Source organism: Dipodomys ordii, unplaced genomic scaffold (assembly GCF_000151885.1).
Source record: "Dipodomys ordii isolate 6190 unplaced genomic scaffold, Dord_2.0 Scaffold14, whole genome shotgun sequence".
NCBI lineage: Eukaryota > Metazoa > Chordata > Mammalia > Rodentia > Heteromyidae > Dipodomys > Dipodomys ordii.
The window spans coordinates 14,889,982-14,910,390 of record NW_012267230.1 but is presented as its reverse complement, the minus strand read 5'-3'; the positions used below and the strand labels follow the sequence as shown (position 1 = coordinate 14,910,390).

At 50.6% G+C, this 20,409-nt stretch overlaps 2 protein-coding genes across 2 annotated transcripts in view; both read left to right on the top strand.

Moving 5' to 3' along the window:
* Positions 1–19,011, top strand: part of Ccnf (cyclin F) — a 29,561-nt gene extending 10,550 nt beyond the window's left edge. The window contains exons 3-19 of the mRNA XM_013011241.1: positions 1,045–1,051; positions 1,285–1,439; positions 2,127–2,233; positions 3,371–3,438; positions 5,540–5,733; positions 6,198–6,251; positions 6,998–7,102; positions 7,364–7,441; positions 8,627–8,778; positions 10,560–10,724; positions 12,269–12,392; positions 12,702–12,882; positions 13,216–13,303; positions 15,127–15,226; positions 15,341–15,468; positions 16,727–16,896; positions 17,584–19,011. Coding sequence (XP_012866695.1) covers positions 1,045–1,051; positions 1,285–1,439; positions 2,127–2,233; positions 3,371–3,438; positions 5,540–5,733; positions 6,198–6,251; positions 6,998–7,102; positions 7,364–7,441; positions 8,627–8,778; positions 10,560–10,724; positions 12,269–12,392; positions 12,702–12,882; positions 13,216–13,303; positions 15,127–15,226; positions 15,341–15,468; positions 16,727–16,896; positions 17,584–18,038 — 2,331 coding nt within the window. The 3' untranslated portion in view covers positions 18,039–19,011. The remainder of the gene's footprint in view (positions 1–1,044; positions 1,052–1,284; positions 1,440–2,126; positions 2,234–3,370; positions 3,439–5,539; positions 5,734–6,197; positions 6,252–6,997; positions 7,103–7,363; positions 7,442–8,626; positions 8,779–10,559; positions 10,725–12,268; positions 12,393–12,701; positions 12,883–13,215; positions 13,304–15,126; positions 15,227–15,340; positions 15,469–16,726; positions 16,897–17,583) is intronic.
* Positions 18,100–20,409, top strand: part of LOC105981890 (chromosome unknown open reading frame, human C16orf59) — a 7,624-nt gene continuing 5,314 nt past the window's right edge. The window contains exon 1 of the mRNA XM_013011240.1: positions 18,100–18,147. Within this exon, the coding sequence (XP_012866694.1) occupies positions 18,100–18,147 (48 nt within the window). The remainder of the gene's footprint in view (positions 18,148–20,409) is intronic.

The following is a 20,409-nucleotide window of genomic DNA, read 5'->3' as shown; positions in this document are numbered from 1 at the left end:
CGCGTCCACCTACGGGGCTTTGGGCGTGGGACTTGGGGTGTTAACAGTGGTTACTGAATCTTTTCAGGCATTTGTTCTGAAATGGGTGGATGCAGAAACTTTTTTTGTAATACGGTATGATCTTTGGGATCTTGGTCCTGGGAATACATCTTTTTAACTTGGCAGCGCATTGAGTTTCTGACAGGAAAACCCAGGTCAAGAGGAGGGTGTGAGCCACGGCTATTACTCCCGCAGAGGGAATCATCTATATACAGAAAGGAGCAGCTATCTGGGAAGAATGGATTGGAAAGACTGGAGAACTGGTAGACTGGGAGGCAGGATCTTGAATCGTGACCCAGGGCATTTTCCTGTAAAAGAAGGGATAAAGCTGAGTTGAAAGGACCCAGTGTGGGGAGATGGAAGAGTCATCTGAGGAGCTTGACTGGGCAGCAGCTGACATGTCCGGCCTTTAGTGCTTGCAATCACTCTGTGTGAAGCTATGTGTTGGGGTGGTTGGAATTTTGACAACCTTGTTGAGTAGCTATCAACTCCCCATTTTACAGAGGACAACAGGGAGGTTCATGGCCTGCTCAGCTCTGACATTTGCAGAGCAGAGATTTGCAGAGGGACTGGCCTGGCCTCTCAAGTCCTTTTGACTTCCTGCAGAATTGACTCTCAATTTGTGCTCCAAACCTATACTCTTTAAATCCATGGATCCTCATTGTATGTTCTGCTTCTTAGTCACGTGTGCAAATAGAAGTGAAAAAAATGCCAGGGTTGGGAATGTGGCTTAGTAGAGTGCTTGGCTAGCATGCACAAAGTCCTGGATTCAATTCCTCAGTACCACATACACGGAAAATGCCAGAACTGGTGCTGTGGCTCAAGTGGTAACATGCAGCTTTGAGAAAAAGAAGCTCAGAGACAGTACCCAGGCCCTGAGTTCAAGCCCCAGAACTGGCAAAAAAAAGAAAAGAAAAAACACCCTAGTGGTTCAAAGGGCTTTACCTGAGCATGAGATTCAAGGCAAATATTCCTCAGTGTTCGCTGCCTGTTTCCCATTCCTAGTTGCAATGTAGACTCTTGGTCAGAAAGTTTCCAGTGGTCAGGGTGCATGATACCTTAAATTTGCTGTGAATATTTGCTAGATATTTAACAAATGATGAGGTCTTCTGTAGTTCATATAATGCAATTCCTTTATAATCTTTGGGAGTAGTTCATTTTGTGATGCAAAGAGACAGTGATTTAAATTGCCTTCATTCATATATAACTTTTCCTTTCATCATGACTTCTTTTTTCTCCCTTAAGTGATCCACTGTAGATGTGCCAAATGTTTCTCTTACCCTACTAAGCGAAGAATCAGAAGGAGACCCCGAAACCTAACTATCTTGAATCTCCCGGAAGATGTGCTCTTTCACATCCTGAAATGGCTTTCTGTTGAGGACATCCTTGCTGTCCGAGCTGTAAGTCATTAGATGAAAACAATTTCAGTCCTTGTTGATTATACAGTCAAGACTTGGTGCTCTTATGTCAGAACAAAACTTTGGAGCCATGCACCAGTGGCTCATGCCTGTTATCCTAACTACTCAGGGAATCTGAGATAAAAGGATCACAGTTCAAAGCTAACCTGGGCAAGAAAGTCTGTGAGACTCTTATCTCCAATTAACCATCAAAAAGTCAAAGTGGCTCAACTAGTAGAGTGCTAGCCTTGAACAAAAGAAGCTCAAGAACAGTCCAGCCTCTGAGTTCAAGCCCCAGGGTGCACGCACGCACACACACACACACACACACAGCGCCAGACATTGGTGGCTCACACCTGTAATCCTAGCTACTCAGGAGGCTGAGATCTGAGGATCATTGTTCAAAGCCATCCTAGGCAGGAAAGTCCATGAGACTTATCTTTAAACACCAGAAAACCAGAAGTTGCATTGTAGCTCAGAGTGTTAGATTGCTAGGCTTGAGTGAAAAGCTCAGGGACAGAGCCCTGGCCCTGAGTTGAAGCCCCATGACAAAACAAATAAAAAAAACCTTTGTATAAAGAAGGGACAGAAGGCTTTGTATCTGTTTCTGTCCTGTCTTCAGGAGTTTCTAAGAACAGGGATTTGAGGCAATCCCTATGTAACCCACACCTGGTTTTCATTGCTCTGCAGGTACATTCCCACTTGAAGTATCTGGTAGACAACCATGCAAGCGTGTGGGCCTGTGCCAATTTCCAGGAACTGTGGCCTTCTCCAAAGAACCTGAAGCTCTTTGAAAGGTATCTTTGCCCTGAGAAAGATGGCTTGATTTGCTCTTGCCTTTGAGCTTCTTGGTATTTCAGTCTGGGTCTCATGGCCTGATCCAGGGATCTATTTTCCTGTTGCTGTCTCCCAGAACCTTGCCTCATTCTTTGAGAGTAACCCAGGGCTGTAGGCCTCAGCTAGTGAGGTACACCACTTCCTCACTCATCACCTCCCACGCCCGCCATGCTTCCGTGGATCCCCTTTGGCCTGTGATTTATTCCCTTGTGACCCAAACATGATTCACCTGCTTTAGCCTTCTTTTCCTTCATTCAAAATCATGTAATTTCAGGGCTGGGATTTAGCTCAGTGGCAAAGCGCTTGCCTAGCAAGTGCAACATCCTGGGTTCGATCCCCAGTACCAAAAAAGAAAAGACAAAAAAAAAATCATGTAATTTCAATTTTATTGCCTTTCATTCATTGGTTGGTTCCACATTCTTGCTAGGCTTGTAACCCCAAGGGAAGTCTATCACGAGCCCTGGTGCAAGCCACTGGGCCCACCTCCAAAACTACTAATGGTTCCAGAAGCTAACCTTAAAATCCAGTGGCTCAGCCTTGAACCTCCTTGTTTAACAAACTGGAAAAAAGCACGACTCTAAAGGGGATTTTCCTGCCAAGTTTACCTAGGTCTTTATCCACTTGAGCTGCCAGAAACCCCAGGTAGACTTACAACCACAATTACACAATGTGGTGCTGCTGTGGCCATGCTTGGTCTCCTCCTGGATAAAACGCACATAGTTCTTGACACAATCCACTCGCCATACAGCTTGTGCACTTAGAGTATACTGCTCACTCCTCTTCATATATGCAGAGTTGTGCAAACATCACACTAACTTAAATGGTGTTCCCAGTCACTCCTCTTGTTTTCCTGTAACCCTAGAAGACAGTCTACCCCTACTGTATTTTCTTGCTGACTCTAGACATTATGTAAATGGAACCATAACATTGCGATCTCTTATGACTGACAGGCTTCTTCCTTTGAACATGTTTTTTAAGGTTTATACATATTGTAGGGTAGAATGGATAAAAGAAAGAAGTAGTCCGTGCTAAGTTCAGTGGCAGCAGTACATGGCCTCTGCGACGTAATGTGACGTGTTATGTTCTTAATGTTCCAGGGCTGCTGAAAAGGGAAATTTTGAAGCTGCGGTGAAGCTGGGTATAGCCTACCTCTACAATGAAGGCCGTGAGTCCTCGCCCCACCCCCTCACAATTAGTTCTTTCCAAAGACATCCCCAGTACTAGCAGTTTAGTTATTCTTGCTGTATCTGCCTCTCTCAGTGCCCTGTATCCAGAGACCTTCTGTGAGGGCCGGTGATACTCCGATTTAGGTTTTGAGAGTTATTGCTTACTTTTCCAAACCCTTGAATTTGGGGCAGCCAAGAATAACTTTGAGCAGAGTCTCTGAACAAGGACTGAGAGGACGAATCAGACCCCCTGCCTTCACTTTTAAGACATCCCCTGTGGAGCTCTTGGACAGAGTCAGCATGTCTGACTCTTAGAGTGACAATGACTTAGTCAGAGCCATAGATCCCCGTGGCAAGGCTGGGTCAGAGCCAGCATTTATATACCTTTTCCCCCAGACTTCTTGAAAAATCCTCATGTATGCCAGGCGCCAGTGGCTCACGCCTGTAATCCTAGCTACTCAGGAGGCTGAGATATGAGGATCACAGTTCAAAGCCAGCCTGGGCAGGAAAGTCCAGAAAAGTCTGTGAGACTTATCTCCAGTTAACCACCAGAAAACCAGAAGTGGTGCTGTGGCTCAAGTGGTAGAGAGCTAGCCTTGAGCTGAAGAGCTGAGGGACAGCGCCCAGGCCCAGAGTTCAAGCCCCACAACTGACCAAATAAAAAAAAAATCCTCATGTAGGCTTCTCTTCTGCCTGCTTCTACTTAATCTGCTCCTCATCCTAAAGATGAGCAATCCCAATCTGTGCTGTCCCAGCTTCCAAACTGCTAAAGCTTAGGTATAGAAATGTTTTCCTGTTCCTAAAAGTTCTGGTATCTTGCTAAGTAATAGGCCCTGCCCTTGGCCAGCTGAGGGAGCAGTCCCGTCCTCCAGCCTCAGGAAAGTCCAGGTCCTGCCCCCACTTTCCTGTCAAATAGCATTGTACCAACAGTATGCAATACTGTGGTTTCATAACATTCAGTTTTGTAACCGTTGCCGCTGTTTCAAAACTTTGGGGGAGGGGTTGGGGGGCTAGGAATGTGGCTTAGTGGTAGCATACTTGCCTAGCATGCATGAAGCTCTGGGTTTGAGTCCTCAGTACCACATAAACAGAAAAGGCAAGGAAGTGGTGCTGTGGCTCAAGTGGTAAAGTGCTAGCTTGAACTCAGGGCCTGGGCGATGTACCTGAGCTTCTTTTGCTCAAGGCTCATGCTCTACTATTTGAGCTATAGCTCCACTTCCAGTTTTCTTTTTTTTGCCAGTCATGGGGCCTGAGCTCTGGCCCTGGGCGCTGTCCCTCAGCTCTTCAGCTCAAGGCTAGCATTCTACCACTTGAGCCACAGTGCCACTTCTGGCTTTTTCTGCTTATGTGGTGCTGAGGAATCGAAACCAGGGCCTCATGCATGCAAGGCAAGCACTCTACCACTGAGCCACCTTCCCAGCCCATCCACTTCCAGTTTTCTAACAGTCTTTCTTGCCAGGGCTGGCTTCAAACCGTGATCCTCAGCTCTCAGCCTCCTGAGTAGCTAGGATTTACAGGCATGAGCCATGGATGCCTGGCATTTTAGAACATTCTTATCCCCAAAAGAACCTTTCCCCCAACTCATTATTGGGGACCAGGCAGGAGTTTCTGAATGAGGAAGGTTGGGGACCATGCCTTTGAGGTTCATCTTCTGGTAGCAAGAATTCAGGCTTCCCAAAGGACTCTTAGCAAGAGCCAACCCAACCAGTCCTGAAGCTGGACAAAGAAGAGAAGAGGAAGGCACGCTAGTCTAGAAGGGCTCTTCTGTCCTAAAACACCAGCAACTTTCCACTATAGCTGGCTTATGGTTTTTCTTTTTGTTTTTGGGTTGTTTTGGGGTTTTTTTGGCCGGGACTAGAATTGGAACTCAGCTGCCTTGCTTAACTGGTGTTCTACCTCCTGAGCCACACCTTAAGTACAGGTTGGCTTCAAACAGCAAACCTCTGGATCTTAGCCTCCTAAGTAGCTACCATTACAGGCAGGAGCCACCGGTGTCCAGCTCAGGAAGCTTAAGTGTTTAGACTTTCCAAAATGATTATGGAGAAGTTTATCCCATTTACCAGAGACATCCTGGATTCTATTCTATTGTCTGCCCTGCAGTTTCCGTGTCTGATGAAGCCCGTGCAGAAGTGAATGGCCTGAAGGCCTCTCACTTCTTCAGTTTGGCAGAGCGACTGAATGTGGGTGCCGAGCCCTTCATCTGGCTCTTCATCCGCCCGCCATGGTCGGTGTCTGGAAGCTGTTGCAAGGCCGTGGTTCATGAGAGCCTTAGGGCAGAGTGCCAGTTACAGAATGTGAGTCTTGGCAAAGGGGCACGGGGGCAGCACCTGAAACCAGCTAAAGGGTCACAGAAAGCCAAGGCAGACCCCATGGGCTATTTAAAGTCAGGGACGTAAAGGAAATGGACGTACAAAATAGGAAATGCAGGGCTGGGAGTGTAGCTCAGTGGTAGAGTATTTGGCTAGCACGCTCAGAGTACTGCATTTTATCCCTAGCACTTTGCCTACCCAAACAGGTGTGGTTAGGAAGTGAAGAAAAGAAGGGAGGGAGGAAATAAATTGCCGTAGGGCCAGAGGGTGATCACAGAGCTCTTAGTGGGAGTGTTTGCAGCTGGAAACTTTGAGGGTTCAGGCTGCATAAGTTGAAGACTGAAATAGAGGTGTGGTCCATGGTGTGAAGTTAGGGGCTGCACAGCAGGGCGGGCAGGACCTGGCAGTTCTTCCTACTGAAAATCACACTTCTTTCTCCTTTTTTCAAGACTCATAAAGCATCCATACTTCACTGTTTGGGAAGAGTGCTAAATCTTTTTGAGGTGAGTAGAATTGCTGCAAATCCCTGGCTAGACTCCAGGAAGTACTTGAAAAACAGCAGAAATGGCTGTGCAAAGTGAATATAAAAGACAAGCCTTCTTGCCCTTAGAGGCACCTGAAGCTGGTCAGGGCAGGGTTGCTGGCTTCACTCTCTCTGCCTCCAGGGCGGGCCCTGAGCCTACCTGACCTGGATTCTGAGTATCTTTGAGAATTAAATGGGACAGCATGGGTAAGAGGCAGAGCAGCACAGAGGCATTCGGAACTGAGCCAGTGGTGCTAGCCTGTTTGTCTGTTATTGGCTTGGCCATTGGTGAGTCTTACAGACATCTGTGCTTTTCTGGTCTGGAAGCTTTAATGCGCTTTGTGATCAGTGAGTGCCTTTGTAATAGCTTCAGGAAAGGAAAGCTACAGAGAGGGATGCTGAAGGCCACTAAAGCAATGAAGAGAGCCCCCACACCATGCCCAGGCTGTTTGAGGCATTAGCTTTGGCACCTCGTGTGAAGCACAGGCCTTGGGTTGTGAGAGCTGAGCTCCAGGAGAAAAGCAGAGCCCCGAGGCTGAGGCCAGAGCTCTGAGGCCAGGCTTCTCATGGCTGTTCAGCACGTTGAAATGTCTCTAGAGAAGTCATTTCTGCTCTGACTCAGTTAATTCACAAATATGATTATTTAAGAGGATGGATGGTTGTTGGGATGACGTAGTAACTAGCAGAGGGTAAGGAAAGAACCAGTTGTGCTTGGCCTTCATCTAGGATGAAGAGAAGAAGAAGCAGGCCCGCCAGTTGTTTGAAGAGTCTGCTCACGAGGGTTGTCTGGCCAGTTCATACCTCCTCTGGGAAAGTGACAGAAGAACGGATGTGAGTGGAATCTGGTCTGGGAAGGGGGTTCTTGGCTGAGTTCTATTGGCAAAAGTATGGGTCCTCACAACTCCTGATCTGTGAGCTGTCAGGCATAGCTGAATGGTGGGCTACTTTCCAAAACAACCACCACTGTTTGGGAAGACAGCAGAGGTAGAGCCTTTCTGGTGGTAGGAGCAGGGACACTTAAGAGCTTGATGGGTCAGTTCTGAGTTCCTCCCACATCCCATAAAAATTGAGGTATCTTTCTCCCGCTGACAGGTGTCAGATCCTGGACGATGCCTCCACAGCTTCCGGAAACTCAGGGACTTTGCTACAAAAGGCTACTGGGAAGCCCAGGTAACATGGGAGCTTGCCTTTCTCCTTCTGTCTTAGAGATTGCTGTTTGAGGTCAGCCCAGGCAAAAAGTTAACAAGACTCCCATCTTAACAGCCTAGTGAGGTGGCACGCCCCTGTCATCTCAGCTGTGGGGGAGACATAGGTGGGAGTATTGAAATCCAAGGCAAACCACAGATGCAACAAGCCAGGTGCACACACCTGTAATCCTAGCTATTCAGGAGGCTGAGATCTGAGAGTCACCATTCAAATCCAGCCCTGGCAGAAAAAGCCAAGAGACTCTTATTTCCAATTAACTGGAGATTAAAAAAAAAAAAAAAGTTGGACTGAAGGGATGGCTCAAGAAGTAGATGTAGCATTGAATGTTATACAGAAAATAGTTGTCTATATGTGTTTAATCACATGGAAAACCTTATATTACTATTAGGTGGACAAAAGAAAGCTAAAATGTATGTAAACCTCAGTCACAAATGTATGTGTAATGCTATGTCAGAAGTGCTTGAGAGGGCTGGGAATGTGGCTCAGTGGTAGAGTGCTTGCCTAGCATGCATGAAGCCCTGGGTTTGATTCCTCAGCACCACATAACAGAAAAAGCTGGAAGTGGGGCTGTGGCTCAAGTGGTAGAGTGCTAGCCTTGAGCAAAAGAAGCTCAGGGACAGTGCTCAGGCTATGCTTGGGAAAATTCAGAAGGAAATGGTTTCTGGGAACCATCTGAAATCCATGATGCCAAATCCAGATACTTATCAGTCTGTCCTCACCTGCTAATCCAAGGACTGTTAATGTACAGATTCATGAAAGAGGAAACCAAGAATAGAGGGGTCCCCACTTTGCTTGTGATCTTAAACCTAGATCTTGCAAGACATCCAGGCAGCTCTTCTCACTTTGCAGTGTAGCTCCAACCCCTGAACCCCACCCAAAGAAGCACCTAACTTTCACATCTTGGGGTGAACAGAAACAGGCAGGTTTTGAAACATAGATAGGAGACTGGCTGAGGATTTGTACGAAAGCAACTGATGCTTCATCGTCTAAAAATAGTGGCTTGTGCTGTATTATTCTAAAAAACAGCAACTCAAAAGTATTTGACTGGTCTGAAAAGTTGGTAAGGCTTAGGGAGCAGGAAATGCTCATACTTTTGTTTTCTACCTTCACTCGAGCTTTGCTCGATTTCATGTTGACCTTGTCTTTCAGCTGGCCCTAGCCAAAGCCTGTGCAAATGGAAACCAGCTCGGACTGGAAGGGAAAGCCTGCAGAGAGGTCGTCTGGCAGCTGTTCCAGTCCTCCCAAGTTGTCAGTAAGCAGCAGATCTTCTCTGTGCAGGAGGGGCTCAATGACACAATGAGGTGCGACATCTCAGGGCACGGGTCTTTGATTCCAGGGCAGAAGGCTACCAAAGAGATCTGTTACTAGGCAGTGCGGCCAGCCCTCTAGGGTCCTTGCATTGTGTGTGTGTGTGGGGGGGGGGGTTCCCTTAAAAATAAACTAGCGGGCATTGTGGCTCACACCTGCGATCCTAGCTACTAAGGAGGCTGAGATCTGAGGATCGCAGTTCAAAGCCAGCCCAGGCAGAAAAATTCCTATGAAACTCTTATTTCCAATTAACCACTCAAAAACAGGAAATAGAGCTGTGGCACAAAGTGGTAGAGCACTAGCCTTGAGCAAAAGAACCCAGGGACGGGCCCCGTGACAAGATAAACAACAAAAGTTTTGTCTAAGCAAAACTATAAAGAAAATACCCTGCTCCATTCTTCCCAGTTCCTTTTTTTAAAAACAAAAGAAAACCATAGAACATGTAACCTGTGTGAACATCTTTCTAAAGTGATAGGACTTGAGTCCTCCATTTTTACAGTTGCAATAGAGCCTTTTTTTCTGACAGGCTAAGGATGGAATGCTAGAGAGGAAACCATAGGCCAGTGAATGATAAGCAACACCAATTTTCTTTATGGCTTATCTGTACAAGCTCAGTGACTGCAACCAGGTCCTGAGTTCAAGCCTTCTACCAACGAAAACACTAAATATATATATATTTATTTGTTTCAAAAATGGCAGTTTCTTCCCAAGAAAAGCTCAATCTTACACACACACACACACACACACTCACAAGATCACATACACACGGCCCAGGAATCCAGCACCCTTTTGCCCTCGTGTTGGCAGCCTCAAGCTGGAGTGCTTTCACAATCCTGGGCCTGTGGTTGGTATCTGGCATCTCACCCCACCCTACTCCACCCCACTCACCCCCAGCTCTTCTTTCCTTCTCTGTGGAGGAATGTCTGACTCTTACACTGTTTTGCTTTTTTGAGTAGTCTTGCTATTTTATATTATATATTACTATATATATAGTATATATCATATTCGTGTGTTATATATATATATATATATATATATATATATGTATGTATGTATGTATGTATGTATGTATGTACTTATTTATTTATTTTTATTTTTTTGGTCATCATGGGGCTTGCACTCTGTCCTGGGCACTGTCCCTGTGCTCTTCATCTCAAGGTGAGCACTCTATGGCTTGAGCCACAGCACCACTTCTGGTTTTCGAATGGTTTATTAGAGATAAGAGGTTCATGGACTTTCCTGCCCAGGCTGGTTTGAACCGGGATCCTCAGATCTCAGCCTCCTGAGTAGCTAGGATTACAGGCTTGAGCCACCAGCACCCGGATGTAATATATATTATATGCTATAATATAATATATATTATACATCTGGCCCTTATTCTTTGTTGTGTTGGTTTTTTGAGAAAGTCTTGCTGTGTCATCCAAGTGGACCTTAAATTGATGATCTTCCTGCCTCAGCCTCCTGATTGCTGAGGCTACCACCATGCTTGGCATATTTAATGTATACATTTCAGGGGTGCATTTTAGAAGTCAAATTACTAAGCTTATTAAGTCTAACTGTTCAGGAGAACTTTCTAGTCTATTTAGTCCTGGCCAATTTAAACCTCAAAGATCTGTGCCCTGTGTTTTTCCTTCTGCTCATCCTCCCAGGAACAACCTCCGGGGGCTCCTGGGGCAGGGTGTCTCTAGCCATTTGTGAGTCCACAAATGCGCACTGAGAGTGTGGTCCTTGGAGAAGCCTGTCCTGGTTCTCAGGGGTGACGTCTTCTCCACAGGTACATTCTGATAGATTGGCTGGTGGAAGTGGCCACAATGAAAGACTTCTCCAGCCTGTGCCTACACTTGACGGTGGAGTGTGTGGACCGGTACCTGCGGAGGAGGCTGGTGCCCCGGTTCAAGCTGCAGCTGCTGGGCATTGCCTGCATGGTCATCTGTACCCGGTGAGAAACCCCTTGGCCCATGCACTTGTGTGTGTTGGCTCTTCTTGGGCTGAAGTATGGTCAGCTGTCCTTGGGCTGCTGGCAGAATCTTAAGGGAAGTGAGGTTTTATTTTTGTTGCTGTGTGTGTGTGCACGCGTGCAATACCAGGTTTTGAACTCAACCTTACACTTGTTTGGCTTGCTTGCTCACCTGTTGCCATCTAAGCCACACTGCCAGTCCTGCTTTTTGCTGATTTTTTTTTTTTTTTTGCCAGTCCTGGGCCCTGAACTCTGGGCCTGGGTGCTGTCCCTAAGTTCCTTTTGCTCAAGGCTAGCGCTCTACAACTTAAGCTACAGTACCACTTCTGTGAGTAATTGGAGATAAGCCTAGGCTGGCTTTGACCACGATCCTCAGATCTCAGCCTCTCTGAGTAACTAAGAGTACAGGTGTGAGCCACTGGCACCTGGTTTTGCTGAATAGTTTTGAAGATGGAGACGTCTTTGTGGACTTTTCTGCTTGGGCTGGCTTTGAACTGCAATCCTCCAAATCTCAGCCTCCTGAATAGATAGGATTACAGGCATGATGCTCCGGTACCAGCTTGGGAAGTTAATTTTGAGGGTCTTAACTGGCTCCAACATAGAGCACTCGGGAGTGGGCTGCTCCTCGGCAGAGCAGCAGCTGTTGGGCTGTTGTGCTGTTTGCTGGCATAGCTGGACCATCTTCCCAGCTTCGAGGGTGACTGTTAGAGAGGTGGCGGAAGGCCCCCTCCTAGGTCCTCGGTGTTCACAGACACACAGCGGGTTAGACATCTCACCTCCCACGCCCTGTGAGCCTGCCACATGACAGAACTCAGCCTGCTTCCTGACTTCCCTGCATTTTACCCAAACCTGCCTCCCTTGAGCCAGGGCCCGATCACCCTTGTTTTATCTTGGACAGCAATGTGGAAGGCGATTCTCACAATGCTTTTTTCACTCAAACTCCAGTATCACTAAAAAGAGGGAAAATGTCCTTGTATGAGGTCATATGAGAAAAGGATGATGGTTGGACTCTGCATTCTGTTTTATATTCCCGAGCCCTGAATCTTTTTTCTAGTACTGTGTGTGTGTGGGTGTGAGAGAGAGCAAGAGCACATTGTGTTTGCTAGGCAGGTTCTGTACCATTTGAGCCAGTCCACACACCCAGTCCATTTTTCTGTAGTTAATTTTCAAATAGAATCTGTGTTTATGCGTCAGAAGGCTCGGCTTGACCCCTCCCGCACAGCCAGGATGACGCCTTCCGCTTCCACGGGCGTGATGGTATTGCACACTTCTTTGTTTAGCCTCGCTGTGAATCCTGATCTCTTGAGCCCCACTTCCTGTGGAACTAGATTATACGTAGAGGTCACCACACCCTGCCTCTTCTGAGCATCTGCCACGCTCCTTGCCAGCCACGCTGTATAGCATGCTTGCGTCATGAAGCCCAGAACCATGTGCCCTCCTTACATCGAGACCTCCCAGAGCCCTGCACCTCCTTAGCCTGCCTCAGGAAGTGGGCTCAGGGCTGAGACCCCATTTCCACACTCCAGGTTCATCAGTAAAGAGATCCTGACCATCCGAGAGGCCGTGTGGCTCACAGACAACACATACAAGTACGAAGACCTGGTGAGAATGATGGGAGAAATCATGTCCACCCTGGAAGGGAAGATTCGAGTAAGTGAAGGTGTTCTTCCCCTTAAATCCACGTTGTGTCTGTGCTTGAAGTTTCAGGAGGGCAGGGGAAGTAGAAGTGGATGAAGTGTGTCCAGCTTGCCTGTCCTGGGAGGGCCTTAGTGGGCCCAGAGGACAGCAATCTGTGCCACACCCAGAGCCCCAGAGCCAGCGGCGGCTGGGCCCCCTCGAGGGCCTGAAGCCTGAGCTTGGGCTCACGCTGAGCATCATCAGGGCTGTGCCACTGCTGGGCCGTGCTTCCACGTGGAGTGGATGGAGGAGGCTCTCCATTCACCTCCCCCTTCTGTCTAGATCCCCACCGTGGTGGATTACAAAGACGTCCTGCTGACACTGATCCCTGTGGCGCCCAGAACGCAGCACCTGTGCAGCTTCCTCTGCGAGCTGTCCCTGCTGCACACCAGCCTCTCCGTGTACGCCCCAGCCCACCTGGCCTGCGCAGCGCTGGTCCTCGCCAGAGCCATACACAGGCAGAGTAAGGAGCCCCTCTCCCGGGTCCTGGTGCTGGGGGGTGCTCCGACGGCAGCCAGTGGAGAGCCAGAGAGTGAGTTTCCATCCGTGCTGGAGAGGAAGACGGTGGTGTGAACCACGGTAGTTCATTCCACAGATACCAAGGTGGTTCTAGCTTAGTATTTCTCGGATTTGTGGCAGTCGGGTTGTATGTTCTTTAGGGTTTTTTTTTTTTCCAAAGCCATTTTAAAAGGATCACAAGACAGAGCTCGGGGAGCCTGTCACACACAGCTGGCAAAGTTGTATTGTGAGTGTGGACCAGGCGGCCCTCACAACCCTGGCCCGCTTTCCTCCCCAGCACAGCCCTGGACCCCGCGCTTGTGGGACCTCACTGGCTTCTCCTTGGAAGACCTCACTCCCTGCGTCTTCAGTCTTCACAAAAAATGGTACGTCTCCAAGGAAATGCCCGAGCTGGGGGAAGGCCAGCCAGGGGTCTCAGGTGCCCTGGGTGCTTTGCTGCTTCATGGCAGCCAAGGGAGTCTTCCAGGCTGACATTTTAATTGATTATTTTTTTTGCCAGCCCTGGGGTTTGAATTCAGTGCCTGGGCACTGTCCCTGAGCTGCTTTTGCTCAAGGCTAGCACTCTACCACTTTAGGTTTTTTCTGTGTATGTGGCACTGAGGAATCAAACCCAGGGCTTCATGCAGTGCATGCTAGGCAAGCGCTCTACCACTGAGCCACCTTCCCTGCCCTGAGGCTCTTTCCCACATGGAGCCTCTGTGCCCGTCTGAGCTGACTCTGTGCCTGGTCTCCTCACCCCACCGCTGTGGCCTCCACACTTGTGCTCCCTCTCTCTGGGCGCCTCCCTCACCTCATGCTGCTGTTCCCCGTGAAGTTTGCAGAGCACCACAGGCCACAGCATCACAGAAAGTCAGGTGGAGACGGAGCAGATGTGGGGAGGGACTGGCATGTAGACGGGGCCAAGCTTCTCCTACAGGAAGCACACCACTAGCAGGTGGGCCAGCGCGGGCCAGGGAGTCTGTTGGCTGTGAGCAGAGGATGGGGGGACGTGCGGGCAAAGGGGTCCCCGGCTGCAGCTGCCTCCCCGTCACTTCCTCCTCCACTTTGTTCATGGACTCCCACTTCTTGGTTCCCTCCCTCAGAGTCTGGTCTTCCTAACCAGCTCTAGGCTGCTTCTTCAGTCCTCAGCCTAAGGAGCCAGGAAGTGCTAGCTTCCTGCTACTCCACAGAAGCTCTCTCTGGGGTACTTGGCCCCTTCCAGGACATCACACCTTGGCTCTGACCACCTTGCTAGTGTCTGTGCAGTTGCCCTGGTTTCTGGTTGAGCATTCATCCAGGTCGTGTCTTACTAGATTATATTTGGAAATAAAAATCTTATGGAAGCCAGGTGCCAGTGGCTCACACCTGTAATCCTAGCTACTCAGGAGGCTGACATCTGAGAATTGAGATTCAAAGCCAGCCCAAGCAGAAAAGTCCCCCTGAGATTCTTATCTCTAATTAACCACTCAAAAAACGAAGTGGAGCTGTGGGTCAAAGTGGAAGAGCACTAGCCTTGAGCAAAAAAGCTCAGGGACAGCACCCCAGACGATGAGTTCAAGCTCCACAACCAACCCCCCCCCAAAAAAAAAACACCCAAAAAGACTCTCATGGACTTCTTCCCTGGGCTGGCTTCCAACTGATCCTCCAGTTCTCAGTCTCCTGAGAAGCTAGGGTTACATGTGTGAGTCACCTGAACCTAGCACTGGGCTGGTTTGGAAAGCTTGTAGTTCTATCAAACTGAGGGAATTGGACTAAAATTGGGGTGGGGAACAAGTATGGTGGCTCATACCAGCCTTCTGGGAAGAGAGAGTGGGAATGTTTTGGTTTGAGGCTACCCTCATTAGTGAAGACCCCAGGCTCAACCAACAAGCTAGGGGTAGTTGTGCAAGACTGTAATACCAGCTATGCAGGGAGGTAAGAGGCAGGGAGGTAAGAGTGCAGTCTCAGGCTGGACCAGCAAGAAACACAAGACCCTGTGGCCCCCCGCCTCGCCGGCCAGGACCCTGTGGCCCCCCGCCTCGCCGGCCAGGACCCTGTGGCCCCCCGCCTCGCCGGCCAGGACCCTGTGGCCACCCGCCTCGCCGGCCAGGACCCTGTGGCCACCCGCCTAGCCAGCCAGGCCCTGAGTGCTAAAACTCATAATTTCCAAGAAAAGTAAAAACAAATTTGGGGAGGAGACCCTCAGTGTCTGCCTTGTGGCTCTTTCTAGCTTCCACGATGATGTCCCTAAGGACTACCGGCAGGTGTCTCTGACAGCTGTGAAGCAGCGATTTGAGGACAGACGCTACGAAGAAATCAGCCAGGATGAGGTGCCCCCCCCCTCGGCGTGTGGGGATGGTACGGGGTGGGGCGGGCTCTGTGGCCCTGGGCCTCAGTCCTGCCTGGGGCACCCTTCACTCTCATCACCCCTGGCCTCTCCTCAGGCGCTGAGCTATGGCCAGTTGTGTGCTGTGTTGGGCGTGAAACGAGAGACCCCGGAGCCCCTGACTTTCCTCGGTGCTGAGGAGATCCACACCTTCCTCAGCTCTCCTTCGGGAAGGAGAACCAAACGGTCAGTCCTCCCCCTCCTGCCCCCCTCCCCTGGCCAGGACTGTCCATGGGATGCTGGCTACACACGCCCCAGCCCAGGTTCCCTGTTTGATTCTTCGGCCATATTGGGTTCACACTCCCTCGCTGATCCAACAGCCATCTGAGACTTTTGTTGGAGAAACAGCAGGTCCCACGCAAAAACCTGGGGCTGTTCCTGAGTTTGGCAACCTCCACACCTCAATCCTTCCTCAGGGGCCGCTGCCTCCCCTGCTTCCTTGGAGGAAGATTATTCTGAGTGTGGTAGATCTGGCCCTGCCCACACCACCATGAGCCATGCTGCGTCACTCGGTTCCATGATGGCACTTGGCTTGTAACCAGATTACTGCCCTCCTCACTTCCTTTCCTCTCATTCCCTGTGTGTAATCCCATTTACCCTGGCTGGCTCTCCTGGGACAGCCTCTCCCTGCCTCCCCCATCTGAAGAGCTCCCATCAATCCCACAAAAGCCCATGTGTGTGGGCCCCACTTTGCTGCTCTCATTGCCTCCACAGACCCCTGAGCTCTGGGGGAGCCTGGAGGAAGCAGCTCCAGCTCCTGGCACTGGCACTTTCACTGGGCTGAACATGGGGGGTCTGGGCTTCCAGAGGGCCTCTGACACCTCGCTGCATGCAGCACCCCACGCCTCAGGGGCAGGGTCAACACGAGGAAAGCCACGACAGACACATGTGTCTGTGCCCTAGGAAATGTGCTCTTCTCATGCACCCAGCCTTCCAGTAAAATCTGCTCCCCAGTCTCCCATAGCCCTATCAGGTGTCCAGGAGAGACACCCCCACACACATACACACTCACACAGAGATACTGGGGCAGCCACCCCGACTCCCTAAAATCAGGAAGCAGAAAGGGTCCTGAGTATGGCAGTTTCTCCCAGGGCCAGGCCAGCGCTTCAGCCTCTTGCCCTGACCCCAGGAGGGCAGATGTGCAGCCCTTTACCAGAACGGCAGGTCTAGTGGGTAGGATGCGCTTCCTGCCAGTTTCCAGAGGGGTAGAGAAGTTAGTACCCTGATCATGGCCAGCCACACCACGACTCACACAGGCCAAGGGCACTGCTGTTCTTCCTCTAGACACGCCCCTGCTCTCCAGAACGCTCTGTGGCGTTTTCTACCCAGCAGACCTTTCAAGACCCTTGTCAGGGCCAATAGCTTAAGGCAGGTGCAGAGGACCAAGTCTGGCTTCCGACGCTGCTGTCTAGACGGGGGCTGTCTGGCTCTTCCCACCTCACAGGAAGCGGGAGAACAGCGTGCAGGAGGACAGGGGCAGCTTCGTGACCACCCCCACCGCAGAGCTGTCCAGCCAGGAGGAGACCCTGCTGGGCAGCTTCCTGGACTGGAGCTTGGACTGCTGCTCCGGCTACGAGGGTGACCAGGAAAGTGAGGGCGAGAAGGAAGGTGACGGTGAGTTTGGGCCTGGGTGCGGCGGAGGGAGACTCTGCAGAAGATGCCCGACCCAGTGCCTCCTGGCCTCCAGTGCTGTGTGCAGCAGAGGACCCTGCGTGGAGACCTGGGCCTGGCCAACCAGCCTCACACCCTCCCCATAGAAGGGCATCCAGACACAGGGGAATCATGGGAGGAGAGCCCCAAAATAACTGAGTGAGAGGTTCTTCCACACCATGAGGAGATTTAGGCCAAACCCATGTCTAGTTCCAGCCGGTTCTGTTTTGGCTGAAGGACATCATTTGGGCAGAGGGAAGACAGAGACTCTGTCTGGAGTTTCTGATGAAATTTCTAGAGCACTGAGATGTGCCGTGTAGGATATATGAACCACTTACCCCCGACGGGCTTCACGAAGGGAATTTCTCCCATGTTCTGGCCAGGACTGGTCTGGCTGTGGCAAGTTTCTCTTGCTTGTCCAGTGACTCACCTTGGTGTCCATGAGGGATTCAGTAAACTCCATGGCCATTGTGTTGTCTCCTGCTGGCCTCGGCAGAGGGTGACTCTCTGGCCTTGAGGGACATGTGTCACCGGGAGCTGTACAAAGGCCTTCAGCCAGATAGATGGGATATTCAGCCTGAACTACGGGGCTGCTTGGGCTGTGACCAAGCAGAGGGTTCCCCCTGATGCTCGAGCTGTCTGTTCCCACAGTGACAGCTCCCAGCGGCATCCTCGATGTCACCGTGGTCTACCTGAACCCAGATGAGCATTGCTGCCAGGAATCCAGCGACGACGAGGCCTGCCCAGAGGATGGGGGACGCCAGGGGCCAGCCACCCACAGACCAATCCCAGGGCCCAGGCCCCTTGTCTGCAACAGGAGGGAGCTGGGCAAAGACATCACAAGCTCAGGGTACTCCTCCATCAGCAGCACGAGCCCCACAAACTCTGTGGACGGCAGTGCGGGGGGCGCTCCTGGATCTACCTCACCGCCGTCCCCAGGCAGCGAGCCCAGCACACAGCCTTGCCATCATCAGGCCAAGAAGTCATGTTTACAGTGTCGGCCCCCCAGCCCCCTGGAGAGCAGGGCTCCCCAGCCACAGGTCAAGCGGCAAAACCTCTCCGTCCACAGTGATGAGGACGCAATGTTGGGCTTCCGGAAGCTATGAGCGTGTGTCAGCGGGTGCCGTGTGAATGTTTACAGGGAAGGGTTGATGTCCTGGAGGAGGAATGGGCATTGAAGGTGGGTGCTCGGTGGCCTTCGCCCGAAACTCCCAAGTGCTAACTCCTGGATACCAAGTTTCTTTGTCCAAGGAGCCTCATCTGAGCCATGGGAACATCAGATTCCGTGAAAAACTTAGCTGCTTCTCCTTGGAGAGTCTAGCCACAAAGCCAACATGCTACAACACGTGAAGCCCATGTCTCTGTACCCTCTTGTGTCCTGCTGTCTCTGGAAACCTCAGCTTGTGTGTGTTGTAGTCTTTCCAGCCCTTCCTCAACCCATGCCAGAAACCAACAGCTTGCACACTCTGAGTCTGTAGCCAGAGTGTGCTGGCACAGCTCGAGCCTCTGCTAGAAAGCTGCCTGCTTGCGGGCACCAGCAAGCAGCTCTCCGCACACCTGTCCCCTCGCTGCCCTCCCACTGCATGCAGCATTCCCTTCCCTACAGGCTGCAAGTGTGGTGACCCAGAACTGGGGCCACAGGCTCCCTCCCTCTGGTATGTTTGTCTCATCTTAGAAATCTGTTTCCTTCCAGAACGGGTTGTCTGTCCCCATGATATCCATGTGAACATCTCTGCACTGAATTTCTGGGCCATTCTTTCTCATCTGGATTTCTTCCTCCTTTCAAGATGAAAACAAAAGTAACATTTGAAACAGAGGGTATTGAATAAAAAGAGAATAGACTTCCGGCATTATTTATGCACAGCTGAAAAAGAAATCTGATGTCAGCCAGTTGGTTCTATCCTGGCAGTGTGCAAAACAATTTTCCCAGAGGGATGACCAGGAAAAAGTCATTTGTCAAAACTGAGGTGACCAAGATGAAGAGCAGAGAAGTCTGATCACTGGAGTTGCCTCTTTCCCATCAGAAGAGGGCATATCCTGCTCCTCGGTCTAACTCATTTCAGAAGTGATAGGCCTTAGCTCAGTATGCGGGAAGCCTGGCTGAGGAGGCTGCCACAGGCTGACCACTGCCGTACCAGCCCTGTGGTATACTGGTTGCTTTCCTATTTGGGTGTGTGTATGCAGGTACTAGAATTCGAACTCCGAGATTGTCTTACTCTGCTCTTTTGCTCATGGCTAATGATCTTCACTTGAGCTGTGTCCCCACTTCCCACCTGTTTTGCTGGTTACTTGGCTGTCTCCCAACCTGGACCCTCAGATCTCATCCTCCTAAATAGCTAAGTGAGCTGTCAGTGCCTAGATTTTTTTTCTCTTCAATATTAAGAATCACTTAGCCAAGGGTATCCACAAATGCTCTTGAACCAGAAGTACAGAAATGGAGGGATAGACTCAGTGTTCATTTTGCTCTGTGTGTGTGTGTGTATCTATCTTGATGTCCCTGTGCTGTCTTTCTGCTACTGTAAGAGTTCTTACCATCCTGGCTGAGGCATGGATGGGCTAAGAACCCAGGTGTTGGAATTGTAGACATGTGCTGTTAATTATGTGCCCCTGGGCATGTGTGAACCTCAGTTTCTTCATCTGTAAGATGGGGCAATAATACCTACCTCACAGGGGTGTTGTGAGGATTAAATGTGATGAGGATAGTAGCGCACGAGTGAGACCATCCCTTAACGGCCCCCCTCTTTGCTCATGGTCTCTGTTGACCAAAATCTCACCTCTGGATAGATGCCTTCTCCTAGTCTGCACCTGTAGGAAGAACCTGCTCCTGGGAGCAAGTAGGGATCACCTCTTCTCCCCGAGGCTTCATTGTCACTTCAGCCTCTCGTCTGTGCTGTGGGGTTTTCTCCTAGGTGTTGGTTCCAAGCCTTCCTCCTCTGCTGCTTCACAGGAGGCCGGGATGTCCACAGTCCATCCCAAGTGTGGTCATGGGAATTCCTGAGTCCCGTTCCTTTGAGTACCCTGGGTTACCCTTGAAAGGATCCATCCCGACCATCCCAGGGGGCCACGCGGAGGCAGGCAGGCACAGGAGAAAGAGTTTATAAGGTTTATTAGAGGAGGAGCACAAGGCGCCTTTCACTGTCTAGGTAGCCGTGGGGGTGGGGGTAGGAAGTGAGGCAGGTGGGAGCGCGGGTGGGTCTGCGCGGGGAGAGGGAGGGGCAGCTGCAGGGCCCGGACCCCGGGGCTGGGGGAGCTGAGGCCCAGAGGCCGGCCTAATGCCTACAACCCTCCTGGGAGTTAATCAGTTAGTTTAGTTCGGCCAGTCCTGGGGCTTGAACTCAGAGCCTGGGGCGGTCCCTGAGCCCCAGCGCCGCTGCTGGCCTTTTCTGTGGACTGAGGAATCGAACCCGGGCTTCACGCATGCTAGGCAGGCGCTCCAGCCCTGAGCCGCACGCCCAGCCCCCTGCGCCTCCCCCCGGG